The 23,002-nt window shown below is 38.4% G+C and overlaps 1 protein-coding gene across 4 annotated transcripts in view; it reads left to right on the top strand.

Annotated features, from left to right (window-relative positions):
• DPH6 (diphthamine biosynthesis 6) overlaps positions 1 to 23,002 on the top strand; it is a 382,018-nt gene that overhangs the window by 302,214 nt on the left and 56,802 nt on the right. For all 4 annotated transcript variants that reach the window (XM_030559373.1, XM_030559372.1, XM_030559370.1 and 1 more), the window contains exon 14: positions 11,149 to 11,554. In XM_030559373.1, coding sequence (XP_030415233.1) covers positions 11,149 to 11,554 — 406 coding nt within the window. The remainder of the gene's footprint in view (positions 1 to 11,148; positions 11,555 to 23,002) is intronic.

Raw genomic sequence — 23,002 nt, 5'->3', positions numbered from 1 at the left:
TATTGCTATCAATTTATGACTTTGTTCCTTGAATAGGTATCTTTTTTCCACATTGTAACTGATATATTGAATGATGTATGTTTGAGACATATTTCAAGGAACCTTAACTTTAATCATTAACTGGTTTTATCTTGGCTCAAGAACCTTCAGTTTGGCAAGAGAAAAGTTAATATTTTTAAAGCAAAGAAAATAGCTTTTCAATATATAATTATTTTCTTATCAATTTCACATTTTCATGCCCTTCTGATCATCTGGCATATAGTGCTTGACTTTACATTTAGCTCTGCAGGAACTGCTTTAAAACATTATTATTACAAAGAAAGAAATCAGAAATCAAAGTGATTCTTAGTACAATACTGAGGTATAGGAAGGTGCAATTGCTGTAAACAGCAGCCTGCATTATACTAGAGAACTAACTCACAGCTTGATAGAAAGTCCCTGCTGGGGAGGAAATGTAGGGGAACTGGCAGAGTTTTGTTGCAATCTGCTCCCTGCTGCTAATAAGCTTAACCTGTTTCATTTTTATTATGCTTACTGTTTAGATATTTTGCTTCCAAAATTATTTCTGTAGCTATGAGAACACATAAAAGGAAGCGCGACATAGGGTTGTTTAAAAATTTAAAATTATCAGCAAGGGAGATTAAAGGCCATAATGAGTAAGATGGTTGCCTTCTCAGTATGGGTCTTTAGAGATCAGGCACAGAGGCACTGGTGGAAAGACAGAGTAAGCTGTGGGTAGGACATAAAGCCCACTCTACATTTTCAGTGCTTTGCAAAGGATGCATTCATTTGCATAGTATCAGTAACTATTATTTTTTCCTTTGTGTTGTTCAAGTACAGATTCATTCATAGAGGTACGGTACTAAATGAAAAGAAGCAATCACCTAAGATTTTGCTTCTCTTGGAACTCTAGCTCACTGCTATAAATTCATCAAAATTATTAAACTCCTATTGTTACACTTTTTGATAAATCAGTTGACTTAGAAGTGGCTTATTCCTAATGTTACATGATTCTGCTCTGTGTGCAATGTATCAAATGCTGAAGAGTGAACTTCTTCAAATGTCACTAGTTTAAATATACACTCTCAAGTATTGTGTGCAGGAAACCGGGTATAATCAGTACTCTCAATTAAAGTTATTTGCATCTTAAAGTATAAGACATTTCCTTGTATACTTTCCATTGTTATTCTGTGACTTTTTTGCCTAGGTTGATGTCCAGCAATGTAAAAATCTTGTCATGCTCCCGTGCTGATATACATTGTGTCCTCTGACTATAAAATGTGTTTTGAAAAAAAAGATTGAAATGAGTAAAATTAAATGGCTAGTTGAAAAAATCACAGACTTTAGGGTTATTGAGCCTTTATCACTAGATAATGAGACAGAAAAAAAAGTATGATCCTTAACTGATAAATTAAGCAAAAGGTATTCCATCTGAAATTATGTGTGGCTTTGGGATTATGTACACAGAGGATTTTTTTTTTTAATGGAAACAGGCAGGTGGTAAACTTTGGGGGCGGGGTTTCTTGTTTACTTTTGTAATTTATTATAATAAAATATTTATGTGAATTTAGTCTTCAAGAAAGCTTCCTGATTGACAGCCCTAAAAGTGGGAGCCTTGTATAACGCAGGTATTATGATCTTTCCATACAATCTTTCCAAAGTTCTTAGAGTTTTCAGTTACTTATTCATTCTAGAGATATGGGTTCAACACTAGCTATGTCAGAAGTGAGATGGGATTCTGGTCTCCGTTGTGTTCTCAGTGGATATTTGTTCATGTCACACAACCTAAATATAATTAGCACCCGGCCTCTTAAATGTCTTAAATAAATTATATTTAAAAATCCAAAGATATAAAACAATGTAGAAGAGAACCAGAACTAGAAATCAAATGCTACACACCAGTCTTGGTATCCCTTATATTAAAAGTACACCAGAAAGATTTCTGTATAATTTATGCCTTAAATTTCAACGAGCTCTGCTGTACGTCACAGAATCATCAAATAATTTAATACAATTAATACTTATTGTATTAATAAGTTAATACAATCTGTACTCATGGAAGTCTTAACAGCTAGAATAACTGACTGATGCATTAGCACAGTTGTGTGTAAAAAACCTGTACCATACTTGGGTATACAGTTCAGTGTCTAAGCGATTTCGGTTCATCATGAGCATCTACATTTGTTTAACTTTTTAAAAATCTTCTGAGGAAAAAGTGTGTATAATACTGATTATTCAGATCAGAATTATCTGTAGGACCTTTAGTCACTATGGTCCCAGTCCTGAAAAGACTTACAGAGGTGCATAACTTATACAATGTGAATCGTCCCACTGATTTGGAACTCTTCACAGTGCATGTAGTTTGAGCACATATGTAGTCTACAGGATGAGGCATAAGGGGGTATCTTTAGGTTAATTCTCTTGTGAGTTGCTTTTGACATGCTTGGTTGACTACGAAGAAGTTTAGACGGTCTGTCCTCATGACAAGCCCTGACTCTATCCAGTGGTATCCTTCGCTTCCATAAATCTAATCTTTTACATTTCTTTTGTACATAATTGGCGTTGCACTCATTGTATACACTCAAAAATGTCTTAAGTTACACTGACCAGCTTTCATCTGATAGCTAACTTACACCATGATTTTGCATAGAGCTTATTTGGAAGTACTGAAACAATTGGCGAGACAGGCACCTACATTCCTTTAAAAAATATCTTACCCTAAGTTCCAAGCCTATTTTTGCAGTTCTGTGACTACTTCCCCTATTTTTAAAAATGCATGCAAAAGACCTGCACAACATCAAGGGAAACTGTCCTATAATTGTAGAGGTAGTGAAACAACCATTCAGAATGTGCTGTCAAATGCACAGAGTAACAAACTGAAAAAATAGAGGCCCTTTTGTCTAGTCTCTATCAATTATAGTAACACCAAGTGTTACTTTTAATAACAGTAAATAATAAGCCCCCATCCTCCAGTTGACCCTCCAAAAGAGGACTGCAGAACCCACACATAACCTCACTGAAGTTCAGTGCACACCACTCTGTGCAACACATTGCAGATTAGGGTGCAAAATTTCAGACAGAAACATGATTTTAAATAACAAAGTCCTTTTTGCTTCCAATAATAAAATTACTACAGCCTTTAAAAGTCCATTTTAATCTACCAATCTTGGATACTACCTTTAAATTATGGGGTTTTTCAAGTACACGACAAATAACCTGTGTAATTTCAGAAAGGAATTCAAATACCAGGCTGTATTATTTCCTGTAGTTCACAACAGTAAACTTTGGAAAGAAAAGATTCTTCACACTTAATTTTACCACTGTGAAATACTGGACCTGCCAGATTTACCCACTGAAATCAATAGAGTTACCAGCGATGTATTTGGCTCACACGTTGTCATAAACAGATAGCTAAGGGTTAATGTTCTTTTACCTGTAAAAGGGTACACCAGTAACCTGAAACAGCTGACCAGAGGACCAATCAGGAAACAAGACTTTTTCAAATCTGGGTGGAGGGAAGTTTGTGTGTGACTTCTTTGTTTTTGTCTTGGGTCTGACCCTCTCGGCTATGAGAGTGATTTTTCTATCTCCAGCTTTCTAATCTTCTGTTTCCAAGTTGTAAGTACAAAGATTGTAAGACAATAAGGTTTATATTGTTTTCTTTGTATTTACATGTGTGTAGTTGCTGGAATGTTTTGAATTGTATTATTTTTGAATAAGGCTGTTTATTCATTTTTTTCTTTTAAGCAAATGACCCTGTATTTGTCACCTTAATACAGAGAGACCATTTTTATGTCCTTTCTTTCTTTTATATATAAAGCCTTCTTTTTAAGACTTGTTGGAGTTTTTTCCTTTAGTGGGGACTCCAGGGAATTGAGTCTGCAGCTCACCAGGGAATTGGTGGGAGAAGAAGTCAGGGGGGAAAATCTCTTTGTGTTAGAATTTACTAACCTGACTTTGCATACCCTCTGGGTGAGGGAGGAAGTACTTGTGTTTCCAGCACTGGAAACAGGGAGGGTGGAGTCCCTCTGTTTAGATTCACGGAGCTTGCTTCTGTATATCTCTCCAGTAACCAGGGAGGGAACACCCGGAGGGGGGAAGGGAAATGGTTTATTCCCTTTGTTGTGAGACTCAAGGAGTCTGAGTCTGGGGGTCCCCCAGGGAAGGTTTGGGAGACCACAGTGCGCCAGCACTGTATAGATTCCTGGCTGGTGGCAGCTTTACCAGGTCCAAAGCTGGTAACTAAGCTTGGAGGTTTTCATGCTAACACCCATATTTGGACGCTAAGTCCAGATCTGGGAAAATGTTATGACACAACGTGTTTGACAAACTAGAATGCTGAAAAGAAGTTTACTTCTCTCTTACTATCCTCAGGAATTGACTTCTTATTTCTCTGCAGTTTTCCTATTGGAGTCTCCACTTACAAAAGTCGTAAACCTATTGTTCTAGGAGACTGTAGCAAAGCTTAAACTGGATCTCTGGAGTTTGGTACAATCTGTTTTATGCAGACCAGTGTAAAGGAAAAATTTAAATGTATTATTTAAAGGCACATTGATCTTGCCACAGTAATGGTATAATAATATATACCAGAGAAGGTATATATTATTTGCATGAACTAAACTTCTAAAAGAAACATAACAGTTTTTGTTCTCTAAGTCAGTTCTTTGTAGAACTAGCAGTTACGCATATATTCTCTCTCTTAAAATGTAGTCATATCTCATATTCACTCATGAAATTACTAAACCTTAACCTCCACACACAACAAAAGGATATCTTTGTAAAGTACTTAAAGGAAGAAGCCCAAACAAGCAATATATGTAATAACGTTAATATGTAAAATATGTATCTTTTTTTCAATTTTTTTTCATTAGGTAAATACTATATTGGATTGAAACATACTTGTCAAACATGCTTTGACAAACATACTTTGTCAAATCCCTCTTTCATTTGGAAGTAGTGGGCTTTTTCCAGTTTTTAATTAAAAAAACTTAAAGATTACGAGACTAATTTTAAACATTTTTAAGTGTCACATTCTTAAGTTAATTTACATCACTTACAGTGCAATGTTTTTGATTTAGGTTTGTTCACTGCAATGACTTCCACACTGTTTTGTAGTAATACAATACCCAATTAGGCATTCATTGGAATAAGTAATGGGATTCTTGTAGCTCTTGTACATGAAGAATGCAAACAGAATGAAATCAAATTAACCATCTCTCTCAGAACCTCATCAGCAGTTTAAAGGAAAGAATCACGACCAGACTGGGGGATGTAACATGGTGCCCAGAAGGCAGAAGGGGTGGGCAATGCAAGAGCACATGTGGGGCAAGAGAGGTGACTGCCCACCCTACCTCAGATCTGCTACCTTCCCATGGCTGGGAATGGGTGACTGGCTAGCAAGTTGCTCTTGCATGTACCCCGTGCCCTCCTCCACACACACACACACACACACACACATTTAAACTCTCCCAACCTTTTAAAATGCATTTTGTCTCATGTAGCTTAACCACTCTCCCTCCCTTTAGTTGTAGCATGGAAGCTGTGTTTTTAGATTTACCCAATGGCCTGTTATAGGATCAGTAAGGAATTTTTCCACATTGAACCAAATTGTCCAAGGTCCAGTGGTTTTTTTTCACCTTCTTCGCAGCATCATGGAGGCACAGCTGGGAGGAAAGCAATAGGACTTGTAAGTTTAATATTAGGAAAGTAAAGCTGATTAGCTTGTCACATTTAGTGACCGGTGTCAAGTGTGTATAAAGGCTAAAAATGACACTTCCAGAGATAAATGAGACCTGGAATTTCACTGGTAGACCTTATGCCTATAAGAGAAGGGGAGACCCGAAGTCTTCACAGACTGTCACTGAGCTATTGGTTATATGGTCAGAACCTTGTAACCTCCAACTGGAACCCATTAAATGCCTGGTACCCTCCCTCATCCCAGTGCTATATTAATAAATTTGCAGCCTGCCACCTAAATTCATCTCATATTTCTGTAGTTCATTTGCCTGCATGTCCTGATCAAGTGAGGCATTCAAACTTAAGGCATATAACTCCTTTGACAGAAAGAAAACTCAGGAAAGCATTTGTGTATGAGCATATAGCAGTTCTGTTTTAAACCATCGTTTTATTGTTAATGTGGAAAGGTAGCCAGGTACAGGTTAATCATATGTTTAAAAATCAGGGAGAAACTGCAGTTGTGAACTTTCCTTCATTTGGCAAGAAGTGGTGAGAGACTCAGACCCCAGTTCAGCAAGTTCCTTAAACGTGAATAAATTTAAGCACAGTAAATATTCCCATTTACTTGATGTGCTTAAGTATCTTGGTGAAGTATCAGGGCCTCCATACAATTATTTACGTGTTGTTTCCCAGTCCAGTATAATCCACTCACATTTTAAAAATTAATATAACTAGATTGTAAATAACTTTTTAATATTGCCAATTTTACCTTAAATAGTCCTGGCTCCTTATATACAGTATTCCCTGGCACTTCCTAATACTATAAGGAATACCTTGTATGCTGCAGATATTAAAGAAAGGGTATTCAGTTATTTAAGGCTGTTTGGAAGTGACAACTTTGGCTCTCTTTTTTCAAACGAATAGAATATCTCTGTTCTTCAAAAATGACAGTGCTTTTTTGAAAATAAGTTGGGAAAGGTCACTGTTTAAAGAGTCCATAACAGACAATGGAATATAAGAAAGACCTTTAGTTCCCAGCAGCTCCATCACTTGTGCTGCATTAAGTTAAAGGTTAGGGGTGCTGCAAAATGCAAGTTTATGAGTAGGGCCCAACCAAATTCACAGCCATGAAAAATGTGTCACGGACTGTGAAATAAATCCTGAAGGGAAGTGGGAGGGGCAGGGCTGAGGGCACCTCAGCCAGTGGCTCCTACTGTTCCCCAGCTCTAGTCCCTGGGCTGGGGAGGGAGGGGACTTACTCTTCCCTACACAGCTGCTCTCAGGAGGAGATCAGATCCACATCCGGGTACCTCCCCCTGCTACATGAATCTCTGTGGCTGGGCAGCAGCTCCAAAGCTTCCTGCAGCCAGAGGAGGCTTCCTGAGGTGGAGGTGGGTCCAGTCTTTCCCATGCTACTGGGAGTGCCCCAGCCGCGGAGCTTTCTGCAGCTAGAGGAGGTACTCAGAGGTGGGTCTGATTCCCCCCCAAGAGCAGCTGTGCAAGGTTAGGACAAGTCCTGTCCCTCCCTAGCCCAGATGGGACTAGCAGCTAGGAGCCCCCTGGTGGGGCGCTCCCAGCAGCCTAGGGAAAATCAGACCCACCTATGCCTCCGGGAACTCCCTGCAGCTCCCCAGCTATGAAGGCAGCATAGAAGTGACTGTGGCAATCCTGTGACCCTCCTATAACAGCTTTGAAACTCCACTCCACTGCAAACCACTTTTTAGGTTGGGACCTTCACAGTTACAACATTATGAAAATTTCAGATGTAAAGGTCTGAAAATGTGAAATTGACTAAACTTTAAATCTTATAGCCATGAAATTGATCAGAATAAACTGTGAATTTGGTAGGGCCTATTTATGAGACGGTTTGGGTGCACAGTGCATGTCTTTCACTCAGAATGATTATCATTTTTTGAGTTTGAAAATGTACTTTATCTTGGCCTTTCTTGTATTTCCTCTCATATTCTAAATGGCAGCTGAAGGCAAGCAGAAATACTAAGTAATTGATTTAACAACCTAAGACAAACACAAGAAAGTAGAAAAGTTTGTCTCAATGCTTGACTTGACCTGAGAGAGCTTCTTTAGACTTATTTTCTAAACAGTTCCTCAGCACCTTGGGCCAACAAAGTGGCCTTTAAGCCTGAATGAGCATGACTTTTTTTTTCCAGTGCAAAGCACCAGTATTTCATCTTTTCAAACTGTTTTACAGCACTCAGAGCAGAATTATATTGACAAGGTTAGAATTCATCTCCTGGAGGAGAATACTGTGCTACTGTTAAGTGCTAATATAACATTTATGTGTTGGTACCTTAATAACAGCCCCAGCTTACCTAATGAAAGTGCTGAAAGCAAACAGTACTCAGTGAGATTTTATTATGACTGAAGTGACTGCAATTTGAGACAAATTATCCCTATTTCTGGTCCCATATCAAAAACAGAGATGCTAAAGCAATTGCTATATGTTTGGTATGGAATTAGACTCCACTATTGTTAATCTAGAAGTAAGTGCATTTTTCATGTAAACAGCTCACGAGGGTCAAGCAGTAGAGACTTTTCTGTGGAAAAATGGTTGTCAGTAACTTTGTGAGTGAATTTTGAAATAAAGTGCCTCTAACCTGTCATTATTCCTTCCTCTCGAAATCGAGAATGAGTGGATGAAAATTGAGCATGTGAATTGAAGGCCGGGTGAGTGTTATGGCCTTATCGACTTCAGGTAAATGACTTGTTATTTTTTTTCATTCATAGGTCAGACAATGTAAGAATTACCAGTATAGACTGTAGTATAAGCAAATTGGTATATAAAAAAGTTATTATCAATAAACAAAAAGGAGAAGAAAAGTGTAAGCCACTAATATCAAGAGTACTTAATGTCTGATCTCTTTTAAAAAAATGAAAAAAGCTATTGACCAGAGAGAAAATCTAAAACTTGTTTAAATAAAAATTCATGTGCTCAGAAGACAGGTAAAAGTAATTTATTACTCCTTCAGCACAATACTCCTTCGGGGAGATATATATAATAAAATAAGATTTACTTTCATAAACAGATTCATTTTCATTTAACAGGTTTCATGAGTGAAATGTGTTAGGAACTCATGCATACTGGAAAGCAGTTAGGCACACGTGTGGAGAACTGGGAAATATCTGTATTATTTTTTATAAATCTGTTGTATGTCTTTGTATGCTTGTTTATATGGGCTGCTTGCTGTGGAGTTAGATCAAAAGGGGTTGTTAAAGAAACAAAGCAAGAAAAGTAGAACAGTGGCCTAGATAAGGAGCATCTCAACAAATTCTCCAACACAGCAGATGGTGCATAACCTTGAAGAAGTGACTCCTTGGCCTCACCCTAGTGACACAGATGTTTTGCCAAGGATGAAAAGAGAGAGATCTAAGGGTCCCTAGACCTAGAAAAGGGAACAAAGTTGAGTGAGTGGCTAGAGGGAGTGTCAATGAAGGCTGACAGGCTAGGAAGGGAATAACCAGAGAGAGCATGTTGTAAGCAGTACATCTGTTTCTCCCAGCCAGAGATAGGGGTTAGCAGGGCTGAAGAGCATTTACAAAAGCTGGCACAGAAAGATTAAGGTATAAGAGCCATGTAATGAGTAGGTCTTCTGTTGTGTTTTCTCCTTTGCTCTTCATACTTGTACCTTTTGGGAATGAATAAATATGCTTTGTTTTGAAGATGCTCTTGTGAGTCACTTTAATCAACTTCCTCATCACAGGTCCCTGGAGTGGAAGGGTTTACAGGTGTCAAAAGCAGCTGGGCTTCTTATGGTTATGCAGTTGGGAAACAAGGGAACTGCTGCATGGTTCCACTCAGAGTGAGGTGCAGGAAGCCAGATCTGTCACCTGACAAGTGCACCTCAGACGGACTAAAAGGGATCTGAGGCATATTTCACTCTGTAACTGTGACAATATATGTAACTTTAAGCACTTAAGCTTATACTATATGTAACTTTAAAACCCATGATTAACTTTAAGGTTGTTAGGAGGCTGAAGTATGCCATTCTGAGTTTCTGTTCAGGTTTTAAAATCTCAGAGCCTTATGTTGCTATCCTGAGGGAGCTGTGCTGTGAGAAGAAAAGGGATAGAAGGTGCAGGGCAATACCAGTTGGGGCATCTCTCCAGCAGCCAATCCCTGATTAGTAAAAAATTCGAACTAAGTTCTATGTGAAACCCTTAACTGTTAGATTTAAAAGGTGCAGTTTCTCAAATTCCTCCCCTCATTCCCAGAGGAAAACTGTAGTGAACATGCAGTGTCCCTTCCACAGTTGTTACCATGGTACAGTAAAATTTAGCTTGTAATTTTTACAGGGCTTGTATGGAAAGTAAGAAGCTAAATATTATCCCAATTCTTGTTTGCCATTATTAAATACAGCTCACAGGCACAGCAGTTGGCTTGCCAAGTAATATAAGAATAACCTCAGACCGCAGGCATGCAGGCTGAGCTTTGTCACTAGAGAGAGGCCCTCATCCTTTAGAGAACTATGTTCAAGACATGCTGCTTCTCAGAACAACCTGTGTAATTGGTAACTGAATTTGTTTCATGGAACATAAGTATTGTGCTCATTTATTTCCATGGCCTCAGCGGCACCCTTAACATTTCTTACATTCAAAGAATATGACTGGACAAATGTCACATTACATGGTCTGTTTTGCTGTTCTTTGATTCCTGTCTATTGTATAAGAATAAGCATAAAGTTTGTTAAGATCAGTACTCCTCCTTTGAATGACAAAGACCTAGTAGGAGGCTAAGGTTGGGAAGATGAGCAGGTATTAGCTGTTAAACTCATAATTGATTGATTACTTTCTTAGTAAGACAGATTGCAGAACAAACCAAAGCATCCTTGATCGAGGGAGGGATAGCTCAGTGGTTTGAGCAGGCCTGCTAAACCCAGCGTTGTGAGTTCAATCCTTAAGGGAGCCATTCAGGGATCTGGGGCAAAAATCTGTCTGGGGATTGGTCCTGCTTTGAGCAGGGGGTTGGACTAGATGCCCTCTTGAGGTCCCTTCCAACCCCCAGATATTCTATGAAGAGGAGAAGGGATAGCTCAGTGGTTTGAGAATTGGCCTGATAAACCCAGGGTTCTGAGTTCAGTCCTTGAGGGGGCCACTTGGGAGTCTGGGGCAAAAAAATCAGTACTTGGTTCTGCTAGTGAAAGCAGGGGGCTGGGACTCAATGACCTTTCAAGGTCTCTTCCAGTTCTAGGAGATAGGTATATCTCCAATTATTATTTATTATTTAACAACACTGAAGTATTCATATAAACACAATGTGAATATATTTATTTTAATATACATAATGAAATCAGTCATTCCTTTCACTTTAATGTTTAATATGTTACTATTTCTTTATAGCTTTGCCAGTTTTAAAATTAATTCTCATGGTGCAGGTTCTATGAGGACATATAAAATTCTATTTCTTGTGTTTTTTCCATTCCTGCTAATGCCAGGATTATTTTGTTTAATTTTTAGGCAGAAGATCCAGAGATGTACAGTGATCTAGCTGCAGTCTGTGGAACGCTAACTATGGTCGTGGTTCCCCACCTACCCAGAGATGCACTCATTGAGTGGCATGTCATTGCAGTAGTGGATGATCCACCAAAAAGGAAAAGTTTTGTGATGAAGATGTTGTCAGAGGACTGCCAAATTGTATGTGAAGCTGTGGAGTCCAGTTCTGCATCTAGTGCATCTATCTCAATATGCCTAAGCTCAATTTCACCATCTGCTTCGTCAGTCGATTTAGATAGGAAACTCCATGATATGGTTGCTGTGTTTAGACAAGCTGTCGAGAAACTTTCAGAAGATTGCAGTGCAATTCCCTTGTGTTTTAGAACTTTCTACAGGAAGGATAGTTTTGATGCTGGAACACTACAAGCAGGTAAGACTATTGTTGGGAGGAAGGGGAATATTTATTTACCTATATCTAAAGTTTAGCTGGAAAAGCACCTGTGAAGAGTCGGCATGATTAGGGAATGAATTTTCCTTTTCTGACCACCAGCCATATTACCACTTAGCAAAAAAAACATTATCCTGGCAAGAAATCTAGCAGCCCAAATAGATGACAAAAACAAAAATGAGTCAGACTCTGGAAGGATGGAATCTTCTCTCTAAAAGCCTTTGACAGTTTAATTACCAAGCATTCGTATTGCTGATCATGTGGAGCATAGCTGGTAATTTCTAGATGCTAGCAGGCAAAGTTATTTAGAGCATAAACAAGATTAAAATAGAAAAACAATGAAAAAAGGTCACTTTCTCTAAGGTAGAGAATATTGGTGAGTGCATGGGTGTCTTTAAAGTGTGGACTAAGTGTTTTGTCAATCAGTGTATAGTGTTTGAATCATTAATGTTGTTGCAGAATTAGAACTTTCTAGAATGTCAATCCCCTTGCAAAGTAAGAGAGCTCAAACCAATAACAATATTATAACTATAATTTATCTCCTGTGTCATGATGTCTAGGGTCCGGGCTATGTTCAGTTAGAGAAACAGTAAGGCCGTGCAACTGCACAGACACCTCTTTCATTTGATAGGCCTACAAATGTTTAAAGACCTAATCCTGCTCTTATTGAAATCAACAAGAGCTTAGCCATTGACTTCAACAGAAGTATAGTAGAACCTCAAAGGTATGAACACCAGAGTTACCTACTGAGTGGTCACTCAGACACCATGTGAAACTGGAAGTAGACAGCAGCAGAGACAAAAAAAAAAAAAGCAAATAGTGTACTGTGCCTGTACTGCATCTTAAAGGTAGGCACATCTGGGCTGCCTGTCCCTACCCCCACACTAGCGCAGCCTCTTACAGCAAGACACTGGGGCTGCCAGACCAAGACAGACAGAGCCAGGAGTAGGAGTCTGCATGGCTTTCACCCCTCCCTCACCCCCATCGGGCGGGAGGGAGACGGGTTGCTTTTAACCACACACAGCCCCTGGCCATGAGATGGGCTGTTCCCCCCACTCCGGGAGGGGGACCATCTCTCTCCCTCTCTCTCTCTCTCTCTCTCTCTCTCTCTCCTCTCACACACACACACACACACACACACACACACACACACACACACACACACGCTTGCAAACTCATGCTGGCACTGAGTAGTAAGTTTTCCTGCTGCTTAAAACTGACCTGGAGTGTCAACTGCTGGATCTGGATCCCGAACTGTGCTTTGTTCAGAGTTATGAACATTTCAGAGTTACGGACAACCTCCATTCCTCCGTACTGTAGGATGAGGCCCTTAGTCTATATCCATCTCTTGCACGCATGCACACACACACACACAAAAAGACATTTGTAAAACCACAAATGATCCATATTAATTAGCTGACATAAAAGCTAGCCCTCAAAGATCCTAAGGTTTTTTTTTACGTAACCTGCAGCAGTTTTGAAGGAAATTCAACTTGACATTGTTTAATAGATTAAAATACAAAATAGAAAGCGATAAAAAATGTGGCATAAAATAAGCATGCTTAATCCAGGAAGCAAGAAATGAACATATAGCCTGACAGAATGTTGTTGTTCTACTATGCCTTGTTTGAGAGCTAAGAAGCAGCCTGATTAAAACATGTTCCTAGAATGTGATTTACATTATCCTTTTGCCTGCTTCCTCCCTGATGCTTCACAGGTCATATAATAATTACTTTGGAATAAAGTACATTTGCCTTATTTCAGTCTAGAATTGAGCAAAATGTATAACTAGATGGGATGGGGGGAAATTTGACTGTTTGGTATTTTATGTTATACTAATGGCATGGGTATAGAATGAGTCATCATGGTTTTTATTTATTCGTTCATCCTTGGTTCCTTTTAATTCTCTCTAAGGCCCTAATGACCGTTGTCATTATCATCATTGGTAAGAAATGCATTCTTGTGAAAACGTAGTAGGCATTACATTTACAGCCAGCACTAAATTACCAGTAAAGAATTTAAAAGGAAGCTTCACCCATGTTGCTTAACACTTCTGTTCAAAAAGTCCATATGGAGAGAAGACACATTGTGCAATGTATCTGAAAATAAAGTTTCCAATAAAATGGCTACTGATGAGGCTACTCTTCCTGTTAGCTACCATTCTGACAGTGTACTGTAGACCCCAGATACGAGAGTTTTTAAACCAGTTTCCTTTCTGCTGTAAAGAAAGATCAAAATCAGAAAAAAAAACATCTTTAATACAGCATTAAGGCACAACAAGGGGTATGGTTAAGTGCTTCATTAAAATACATTCTGGGTGCATTGTGAAGAATAAGGCCTCCAGTGGAGTTGCTTCAACCTCTCAAGGGATGCAGTATACTAATGGACCGCTAAAATATCCCCTGGAGTCTCTTCATGCTATTATTATATAGCTCATGAAATATAAATTAATATAAATTTTATATATTCCGACTGTCGGTTTTGAAACAATGTTAACAGTTTTTTACCTATGTAATTCTGCATATCGAAGGGATCAAACATGTAGGAAGAAAAAGAGTATGAAATCCTTTTTTTTCTACTGTTTTCAAACCTTTTTTATTGTTTTCCCAACCTTTCTATTATTTTTTTAGAGTCTATAATTCAATGACAATTTAGATTATTAGTTTTTGAGATTGTGCTGTTAAAATAATTGTCAAATTAGTTGAAGTCTTGTTATTGATAGACATACACTAATAAATATATTTTTACATAAATTTTTTTAGCTTGACTGGTTATTAGGTTCTAGGAACTTTCCACTTATACTTTATTAGGGTCATACCTTGCTTTGATGTCACTAAAGTAACAGTAATGTGCTTTTACCTTTTATGCTGCCATATTTGGTGAAACTTAACTATAGGCTTTTTATAATTAGTAAAGCTAGCTTTTGTTGCTGACTCTGTGTTGTTGACTTTTTAATTTAAATGCTAGTCCACCACTTGAGATTAAAATACATAAGAGATTCAACTAGTGCCTTGCTAACTTACTATAGAAACACATTGCCTTTTACCTTTTTTGACTAAAAAATAGAACATTCTTCTTTAAGTATGTGTCAGTGTGCATCCCACTGTAAGTGTGCATGAGCCTCAGTGCTCACAAGACTGGAAACTTTCAAGTAGTAGTGTCTGTTGGGTCCACACATTCACCTTGTGCCTCTTCATGCCCCCATGTGAGGGTATAAAGGACAGAGCAGCATGATGTTTCCTTGCAATTCGAAGACTGTGGCAGTGAGATGGAACCTGGCGCATATCCAGCACATTAGTTCTTAGCTTTGGCTAAACATTCTGATTTTCTTCAGAACTCCTTTGATTACCTTTATATTCAACCTCAACCATTCTATTGACCCACTTTAACTAAGTATCAATGGCTACACCCCCCTGTTGATGCCCCCTCTTCCTTAATGTGACAGACTTGAAACCTGCAGGTTTAAAGCCCTGTCCATCTTTCAATGGACTAATCCCCTTCAAAGGGAGATTAGTTTGGGGGAATCACACATACCTAGCAGATGCTCAGTATGTCTGTCATTTTCTGTTAGAATGCGTAAGTTGAGAAACACAAGGCTGAAACTCCATCTTCTAGAACAATCCGTGAAGATCTCATCAGAGCCTGAGGAAACAATTCCAGGATCCTGTTAGTGGACAAGCCATCATTATCCAGCACTCCATCCAATAAATACACTACATCTAAGACTAGTGCAGAAAAGATGGCACTGAGAAAAGAACTGGCACCGAAGCTGCATCTACACCCTCGGTGTCAAAACTGACATCTCTGACATCAAAGGGTGAACTGACAGATGTCACTTCAGTAGCCTCCCATAAGGAGAGACAACGCAAAGCCTTGGAGAGAAATCTACCAGTCCCACAAAGCATCAAGGGCTGAAGAGAAGGAACCACCTATGGTGTTCAACACCATGTTGACACCAACCCTGGCTATGAACTGCTTCCCACAGCATTGACACCAATCATGGAAGACAAGCTTAGGAGAGAATAGGAACACTCACTCATGCTAAAGTGCCTCCGGTACAGGCCCCATTATCCACAGTGCCATTCACATTGCTACCCCTAAAAGAGGTCTACTGCTCTTCACCATCAGTGGGCTAGAAGTTCTTCCCATCTTCAAGCACAAAACTTCTCCTTTCAGAGAGGCTTGCCAGATTCCCCTACTGGTATAAGCCACCACCAGCATGTCAAGGCAGGCACTGAACTGGGTACTAAATTATCTGATGAATTCACTTGGCAGCAGCATTGGCATGTCACACTCTAGTACAATTGTGCTTGATCGTCTCACGGCCAACATTATCAAAATTCCTTAGTGTCTTCCTTCATATTTGCCTTCTGGTTCAGGATCCAGCTCCCTCATGGGACCTCAGTTTTGTCCTCTATGGAGCCTCTCTTTGAACAACTGTCACCATGTCTGTGCACCACCTTATCACAAACTGTCCTTTCTAGTCACCATCACTTCAGCTCTGAGAGTCAGTGAACTCCAGACTCTCATGACCAGAGTGCCTTACACAGTTTTTCTTATGAACAACATGGTGCCTGAGACTGCACCCCAGTTCAGCCCTAAGGAGTTTTCAGACTTTAACCTAAATCAATCCATTATCTTGCCAGTCTTCTTCCTGAAGTTGCATTTGATGACAGGAAGGAAGAAACTGCACAACCTGAATGTATCCAAAGCTTTACTGTGTTACCTTAATGAGCTATTTCAGCTATCTCCCAGCTACTTTGTGGCCATTTCTGGCCTGTTAAAAGGCCAAACCATCTTGTCCCAGAAAATTTCCAGATGGACCATGGAGTGTATTTCCACTGTTAGCTGACTGGCAAACCTCTCTCTGCAAACATTAAGGCACACTGCACACAGAGCACAGGCAGCATCTGTCACCTGCTTCATACACATTCTGATCTCTGAGATTTGGAAGGTTGCAGCATGGACTGACACACTATGGCCTTATGAAACACTATACCCTTGACAGGTGCTGGAGCAAACACGAAGTCTGGGAGAGCAGTACTTCATTTCCTGTTTGATTCGTCTGATGATCCTCACTCCCACAATCCTGAGGGTATATTACTTGCCATTTACCTACAGTGGGCTCCACATTAACACATACTTGAAAAACAAAGAACTGCGGTTCTTCAAGGTGTTGTATTCAGGGTGGATCCCATGACCCACCCGCCATCCCTGCTTTTCAAAGTCTTCATTTACCATAGGCTTCAAACTGCAAGGGAACTAAAAGAGAGTTGTGATGGGTCCTCTTTTTGTGAGAGGTCATATTCTAACTAAATTCTAACATATTCTATTCTAACTAAACATTGCTGTGTTTTTAGATATCGACAGGCTTCCATTGGTAGCTTTTGGGATAAGAGGGGAACGCTCCACAGGAGACAAACATAATAACCATACTCTGTTGTTCCATTCCTGAGGTTAATTCAGTAGCTGGCATCAGCAGACTTTTTGGTGAGCTCAGAACCCCAATGCATTGTCCATTCTATGAGGAGATAAGTGTGAACATGAAGGGAAAGAAAGATGCTTTACTTAAGTAGAACTTGGAGACCTTGAGGCAAGGAAAGGAACACCACCAAAGATCTTCTTAGATGAGATGCTGACTAAAAGAGTGCTTTTTTGGCGCAACAAATTTCAGTGTTCATTTGAACCAGTCCATGCAAAGTAGAGCAGCCTGTTTGCAGCTGACAAAGTAAGATGGGAACTGAGAATATGTGCACTCTCTGTGTTGTAACAGATTACTGGAAAGTATTATTGCAAGTGTTATTGATGTCAGAAGCAGCTAAAGGTTTGTGATGCAAATTTGAGAAAGATAGCATTCTGTCAGCCTAAGACCAAATGTAAAGTTTTATTAAACAAAGTGTACTACTGATGGTGAACTTCTCAGAGGCAATCCCTCATAACATATGAGAGCATTATAGGCACCGTGCTGAGACCACAGGACGTGTTAGAAGTAGGAGGATTAGATTAAGCTGACATATATACTTAGTAAGATGCTGTTAAGCCTTCAGAAGTCTTTAACATAAATTTGACCATTTCTTTCTTATGCTCATTTACATACACATTAATATAAACATGTCAGGATGATTTGCCATACCATCCGGTAGACTAGATTATACCTCAGTAGAGGAGTGATGAATGACCATAATTCACACCATTAGCATTTCACAAACCTTGTTCACACACTCTACGCAAAATACTTTTGAATCTTTAATAGGAAGTGCATAAGGTCTTGCATTTGCTAAAACATTGTGTTATATAATGCTGATTTTTTTAATACTATAGAAAAAAACTGGGACACAATAAGACAAAAGAGAATATAAATCAAAATGTAATTTGGTAACAGTATAATATTAATAAATATGTGCTCAATTTTAGTGTGTGATTCTACTCTGAAAAATAACTCTAGAATAAAAGGACTTTTAGACATCCGTGTTTATTAAACCTCAGTTATTCCCGTACCAAACTTGCAGTGTGCAAGAAAAAGATGTTTCTAATAGCCAACTCTTCTATTTCATCCTGGAATCTGAAAGTCCAGCCATAGTCTTTATGACTTGTGCATCATTTTTGGTGATGAAAATTCTGCAAGATGTATTCTGTCATTGGTTACACATGTGTACTGCCATTTTCTTCAATAAGGTCTGAGACCCGTATCCCAGAACATGAATTGTACCTGCATGTAGAACTTAGTTAACAGTTTTGTTGATGATTTTGGGTGAGTCATAATACAGTACGGGACACTCTCTTATAACTGTTGATCTTGTAGTACTGACAGAAGTGAAGATTAATACAAACTTATTTTTTAACTTAAGTAAATTGGTCACTGAATACATTCAGGAGCAGATTGGTTAAGTAACAAGATGTCATTTTTGCCTATTCACTTTTGAAAATAGTACTACACTTTAAGCTGAGACGATATGTAATTTTGTCAACACTTTTCATAATGGTCTATGTGTGCCTTCCCATAACAAATATTGTCCTTTGGGAATAGTACAGAAGGAATAAGGGGGCAAGGTTGATCACCAGAAATCCACTCTGGCAGCAATTTGCTTTTTTCTGTTTGTATCTTGTATGTATTTGACTGGGCACTGTGTGTTAGAAGAGAATTAAGAAAAAAAACACCATGTCGTTATTGGGATATTGAAGTCATAACAAGTACTGTGACCTGACAGCTAGTACTTTGGCAAGTCATCTGTTCTGAAGCACTTTACAAGAGATCAAAATAATCCCAACCCCATTTTTTCTCCCAGGTTTTTGAAGACATACTCATGGAAAATTCAGTTGGGATACTGCTTACTGGAGCTAGCAAATAACGTGTTACGTTGCCATGTTCATTTTTAACCTGACATGATAATGACCTACAAGAAATAAATACAATATATTGCTTCTAAACTGGTGGTTGTCCATCAGATTAGATGCACAACATTGAACTAATTCAGATACTATAGCATCTGAGCACAATAAATTTCCAATATTTGATGGATTATGCATTCTTTAGGGAATCATAGTGGATAAAACTAAGAGTAATGAGAAGTTGTTGAGCAAAGTTACAAGGAAAGATTTTCTTTAGGGCATGTCTAGACAAGGACACTTTGTGAATTAAGCTAAAGCATTCTAAGACCACTTTACTTCTGAGTGAGTCATTGAGTGTTAAATAATGCATGTTAAATTTACATCTTCAGTTAATTCAGTTTAACTTTCCTGAGTATGCCCGTTTAGACATACCCTCTGTGAAATAGTTTCTGGAAGGAACTGGGGGACTCTCCACCACTTGTAGCCCCAGCCTACAAACACAACATGCTTCACTTTTCTCAAAACATCTAGAAAGAGAAAAAATAAAATTTATGCAGTTTTTGTCCACACAGTACCTGTATTACATGTGCCAGATTAAGGGGAAATGAGAATGTAACAGTTATAATGGCAGAGAAAACAGCAAATTTTTTGGGAGATGTAAGTATTGTCACTTTACTAGAAATTCTCAAAATCTTTGATAACTGAAAGAGAAGGTGAAAACTTGTCAGAGTATAAAAATAAAGAAATGCATCATCACCTTCAGATATAAAAGAAATACTCAATATGTGGACGTTTGATATCTTGCTGAAAATATTGAAGGTTGCATGCTTTCTGTGTATTAAATTATCTTAGCTTAAGACTCCCATGAGCATCTGTTTTGTTCTTTTTGTTGATATATGTATAGGGTGTGTAGATGCTGCTGGAAATCAAGATAGGGATCCTATTATGTTAGGTTCCATACAAAACAGATATTTATATTAAAAATGTGCTCCCTTCCAAGAAGAGTTTATAGCTAATACACAAGACAGGCAAAAGCTGAGAGAAAAAAATACAGCATTTCAACCTACAAGCAGGATAAACACAGTGATGCTTACCAAATGGCATGTTGATTCCACATTTTTTTAAAGTTTATTTTTCTATATTTCTCCTTGTAATTTTTTAAAATATGTGGAGCTAGGATGGTGTGGAGGAGAAAGGGGACAGTATAGAGAAGATGAGAAGAGGAAAATGAGAGGATGATAGGAGCACAGAGGGTCAAGAGAGTGAGGCTACCAGGTAGGTAAAGGGACAAGAAAAGATCAGAACAAACCTAACACTGAGTTTAAACTGAAAAAGTCAGTCTGAGGAAATCACCAATCTCCGAAGAGTATGTGCTCTGTGTCTGCTTCAGTTGCTTCTGCTAAAACGGTCTCTCTTTGCTCTTAGGCTGATTCTATATTAGGAGCTGCTGCTTTTACTTTCCATAAGTCTATTATGTCTTAACTGCAGAGTTAACTTGGGCTCTTACTTGAGTGTTGCCCCTAACCTTCCTCCACACATAAACCTCTTACATGAGTTTAGTGGTGCTTTCAACTCAGTCTAGCTGGTTTATGTGGGACTATAAAATAAAGCTGGGGTGCTGCTTTCAGTCAGGCTGGTAACTAGCTAACTTTGCAAAATTACAAGCATGAGGAGTATGTCTTCTAAAACAGGTGTTCTCAAACTGTGGGTTGTGAACCGTCAGGGGGTCACAAGGTTATTACGTGGGAGCCCTGGGCTGCCAGCCTCCACCCCCAAACCCCACTTTGCCTCCAGCATTTATAATAGTGTTAAATATAAAAAATAGTCTGTCAATTAATCACAGTTAACTCACATGATTAACTCTAAAAAAAATCATTATTAAAAAAATTAATCGCAGTTAATCACACTGTTAAATAGAATACCAATTGAAATGTATTAAATATTTCTGGATGATTTTCTACATTTTAAAATATATTGATTTCTATTACAACACAGAATACAAAGTGTACAGTGCTCACTTTATATTATAATTTTTATTACAAATATTTGCACTGTAAAATAATAAACAAAAGAAATAGTATTTTTCAGTTCACCTCATACATAGTGCAATCTCTTTATCCCTTTATTTGCTACATAGCTGCACTCAAAAACAAAATAATGTAAAACTTTGGAGTCTAAAAGTCCACTCAGTCCTACTTCTTGTTCAGCCAATCATTAAGACAGACTAGTTTGTTTACATTTTTGGGAGATAATGCTGCCTGCTTCTTATTTATAATGTCAACTGAAAGTGAGAATAGGCATTCGCATGGCACTTTTGTAGCCGCCGTTGCAAACATCATCCCTCTCAGATTTTGGAAGGCACTTCAGATTCTTAAACCTTGGGTAGAGTGCTGTAGCTATTTTTAGAAATCTCACATCTCATATTTTAGAAAGATGGTACCATCTTCGTGTTTTGTCAAATCTGCTGTGCAGGTTCTTAAAATGAACATGTGCTGGGTCACCATCTGAGACTGCTATAACATGCAATATATTGCAGAATGTGGGTAAAATAGAACAGGAGACATACAATTCTCCCCCAAGGAGTTCAGTCACAAATTTAATTAATGCTTTTTTTTTTTTTAACAAGCATTATCAGCATTGACACATGTCCTTTGGAATGGTGGTTGAAGCATGAAGGGACATATGAATCTTTAGCACATCTGGCATATAAATATTTTGCGATGCCAGCTACAACGGAGCCATGTGAACGTCTGTTCTCACTTTCAGGTGACACTGTAAACAAGAAGCAGGCAGCATTATCTCCTGCAAATTGTAACCAAACTTGTTTGTCTGAGCGATTGGCTGAAGTAGGACTGAGTGGACTTGTAGGCTCTAAAGTTTTACATGGTTTTATTTTTGAATGCAGTTATTTTTTGTACATAATTCTGCATTCGTTCAACTTTCATAATAAAGAGATTGCACTACAGTACTTGTATTAGGTGAATTGAAAAATACTATTTCTTTTGTTTTTTACAGTGCAAATATTAGTAATAAAAATAAATATAGAGTAAGCACTATACACTCTATTCTGTGTTGTAATTGAAATCAAATATATTTGGAAATGTAGAAAAACATCAAAACATTAAAGTACATCATTTTCTATTATTAACAGCGTGATTAATCGTGATTAATTTTTTTAATAGCATGATTAATCACAATTAATTTTGTAATCACTTGACTGCCCTAATTAAAAAGTGTTTTTAATTTAAGGGAGGGGGGAATCACACTCAGAGGCTTACTCTGTGAAAGGGATCACCAAACAAAAGTTTGATAACCACAAGCTAATATGAAAATAATGTTGTTAGATGTTCGAAACAAAGTACATGGGATGCTACTCTGCCAAGAATCTAAGTAACATATATGAGTATTATTTGTTCATTCACAACTAATCCTCCATACCATAACAGAAGACACACATGCAAATACGCAGAGTGCTAGTGGCCCACCCACAGATCTATATAGCATATTCAAATAGGTAACATAGGAGAACAAATAAAAGGAAGGATGCTTCAGAAGTAACTCCAGGGGCACAACAGCTCTACTGGCAGCTACAAGAAGTTAATGGAGGACAAACTAAAGGCTTTAACTCTCCCCAATCATCCTCCAGTATGATGAGCAGGGGCAAGAGATTTAGTAGCACTAAAAGTAGCAGTTACTGGGAAGATAAAGAGGGACATTTGTCCCCCACTAGCCTTCTCCAACATGGTTGAAGGGGCCCAGATGTTCAGTAGATCCAGTGGTAGTAGCCAGGAGTGATTCTTTTATACTCTCCCCGTTTCCCTGGTCTCAGACCTCAGCACAGGCAATTAAAGCCAAAAAAAAATTTCCTTGATTAGCAATGAGATCTTAATCAGTTATTAATTTCAATCAGAAAAGGAGCCACTAAGGGTTTCTAGAAGAAGGGTAGTGGGGTTTGAAAATATTTGTGCCTACATAGCACCTCCATCAGACTCTGTTAAAGTGCTTTACAAATATTAATGAATTAAACCTTACAGCACGCTATGAGGTAGAAAAATATTATTACTTTCATTACACAGATGAAGGAAGTGAGACACACAATTT

Source organism: Gopherus evgoodei, chromosome 4 (genome assembly GCF_007399415.2).
Source record: "Gopherus evgoodei ecotype Sinaloan lineage chromosome 4, rGopEvg1_v1.p, whole genome shotgun sequence".
Taxonomy (NCBI): Eukaryota; Metazoa; Chordata; order Testudines; family Testudinidae; genus Gopherus; species Gopherus evgoodei.
Note: the sequence above shows the minus strand (reverse complement) of the source record. Positions and strands in the feature narration are given on the sequence as shown.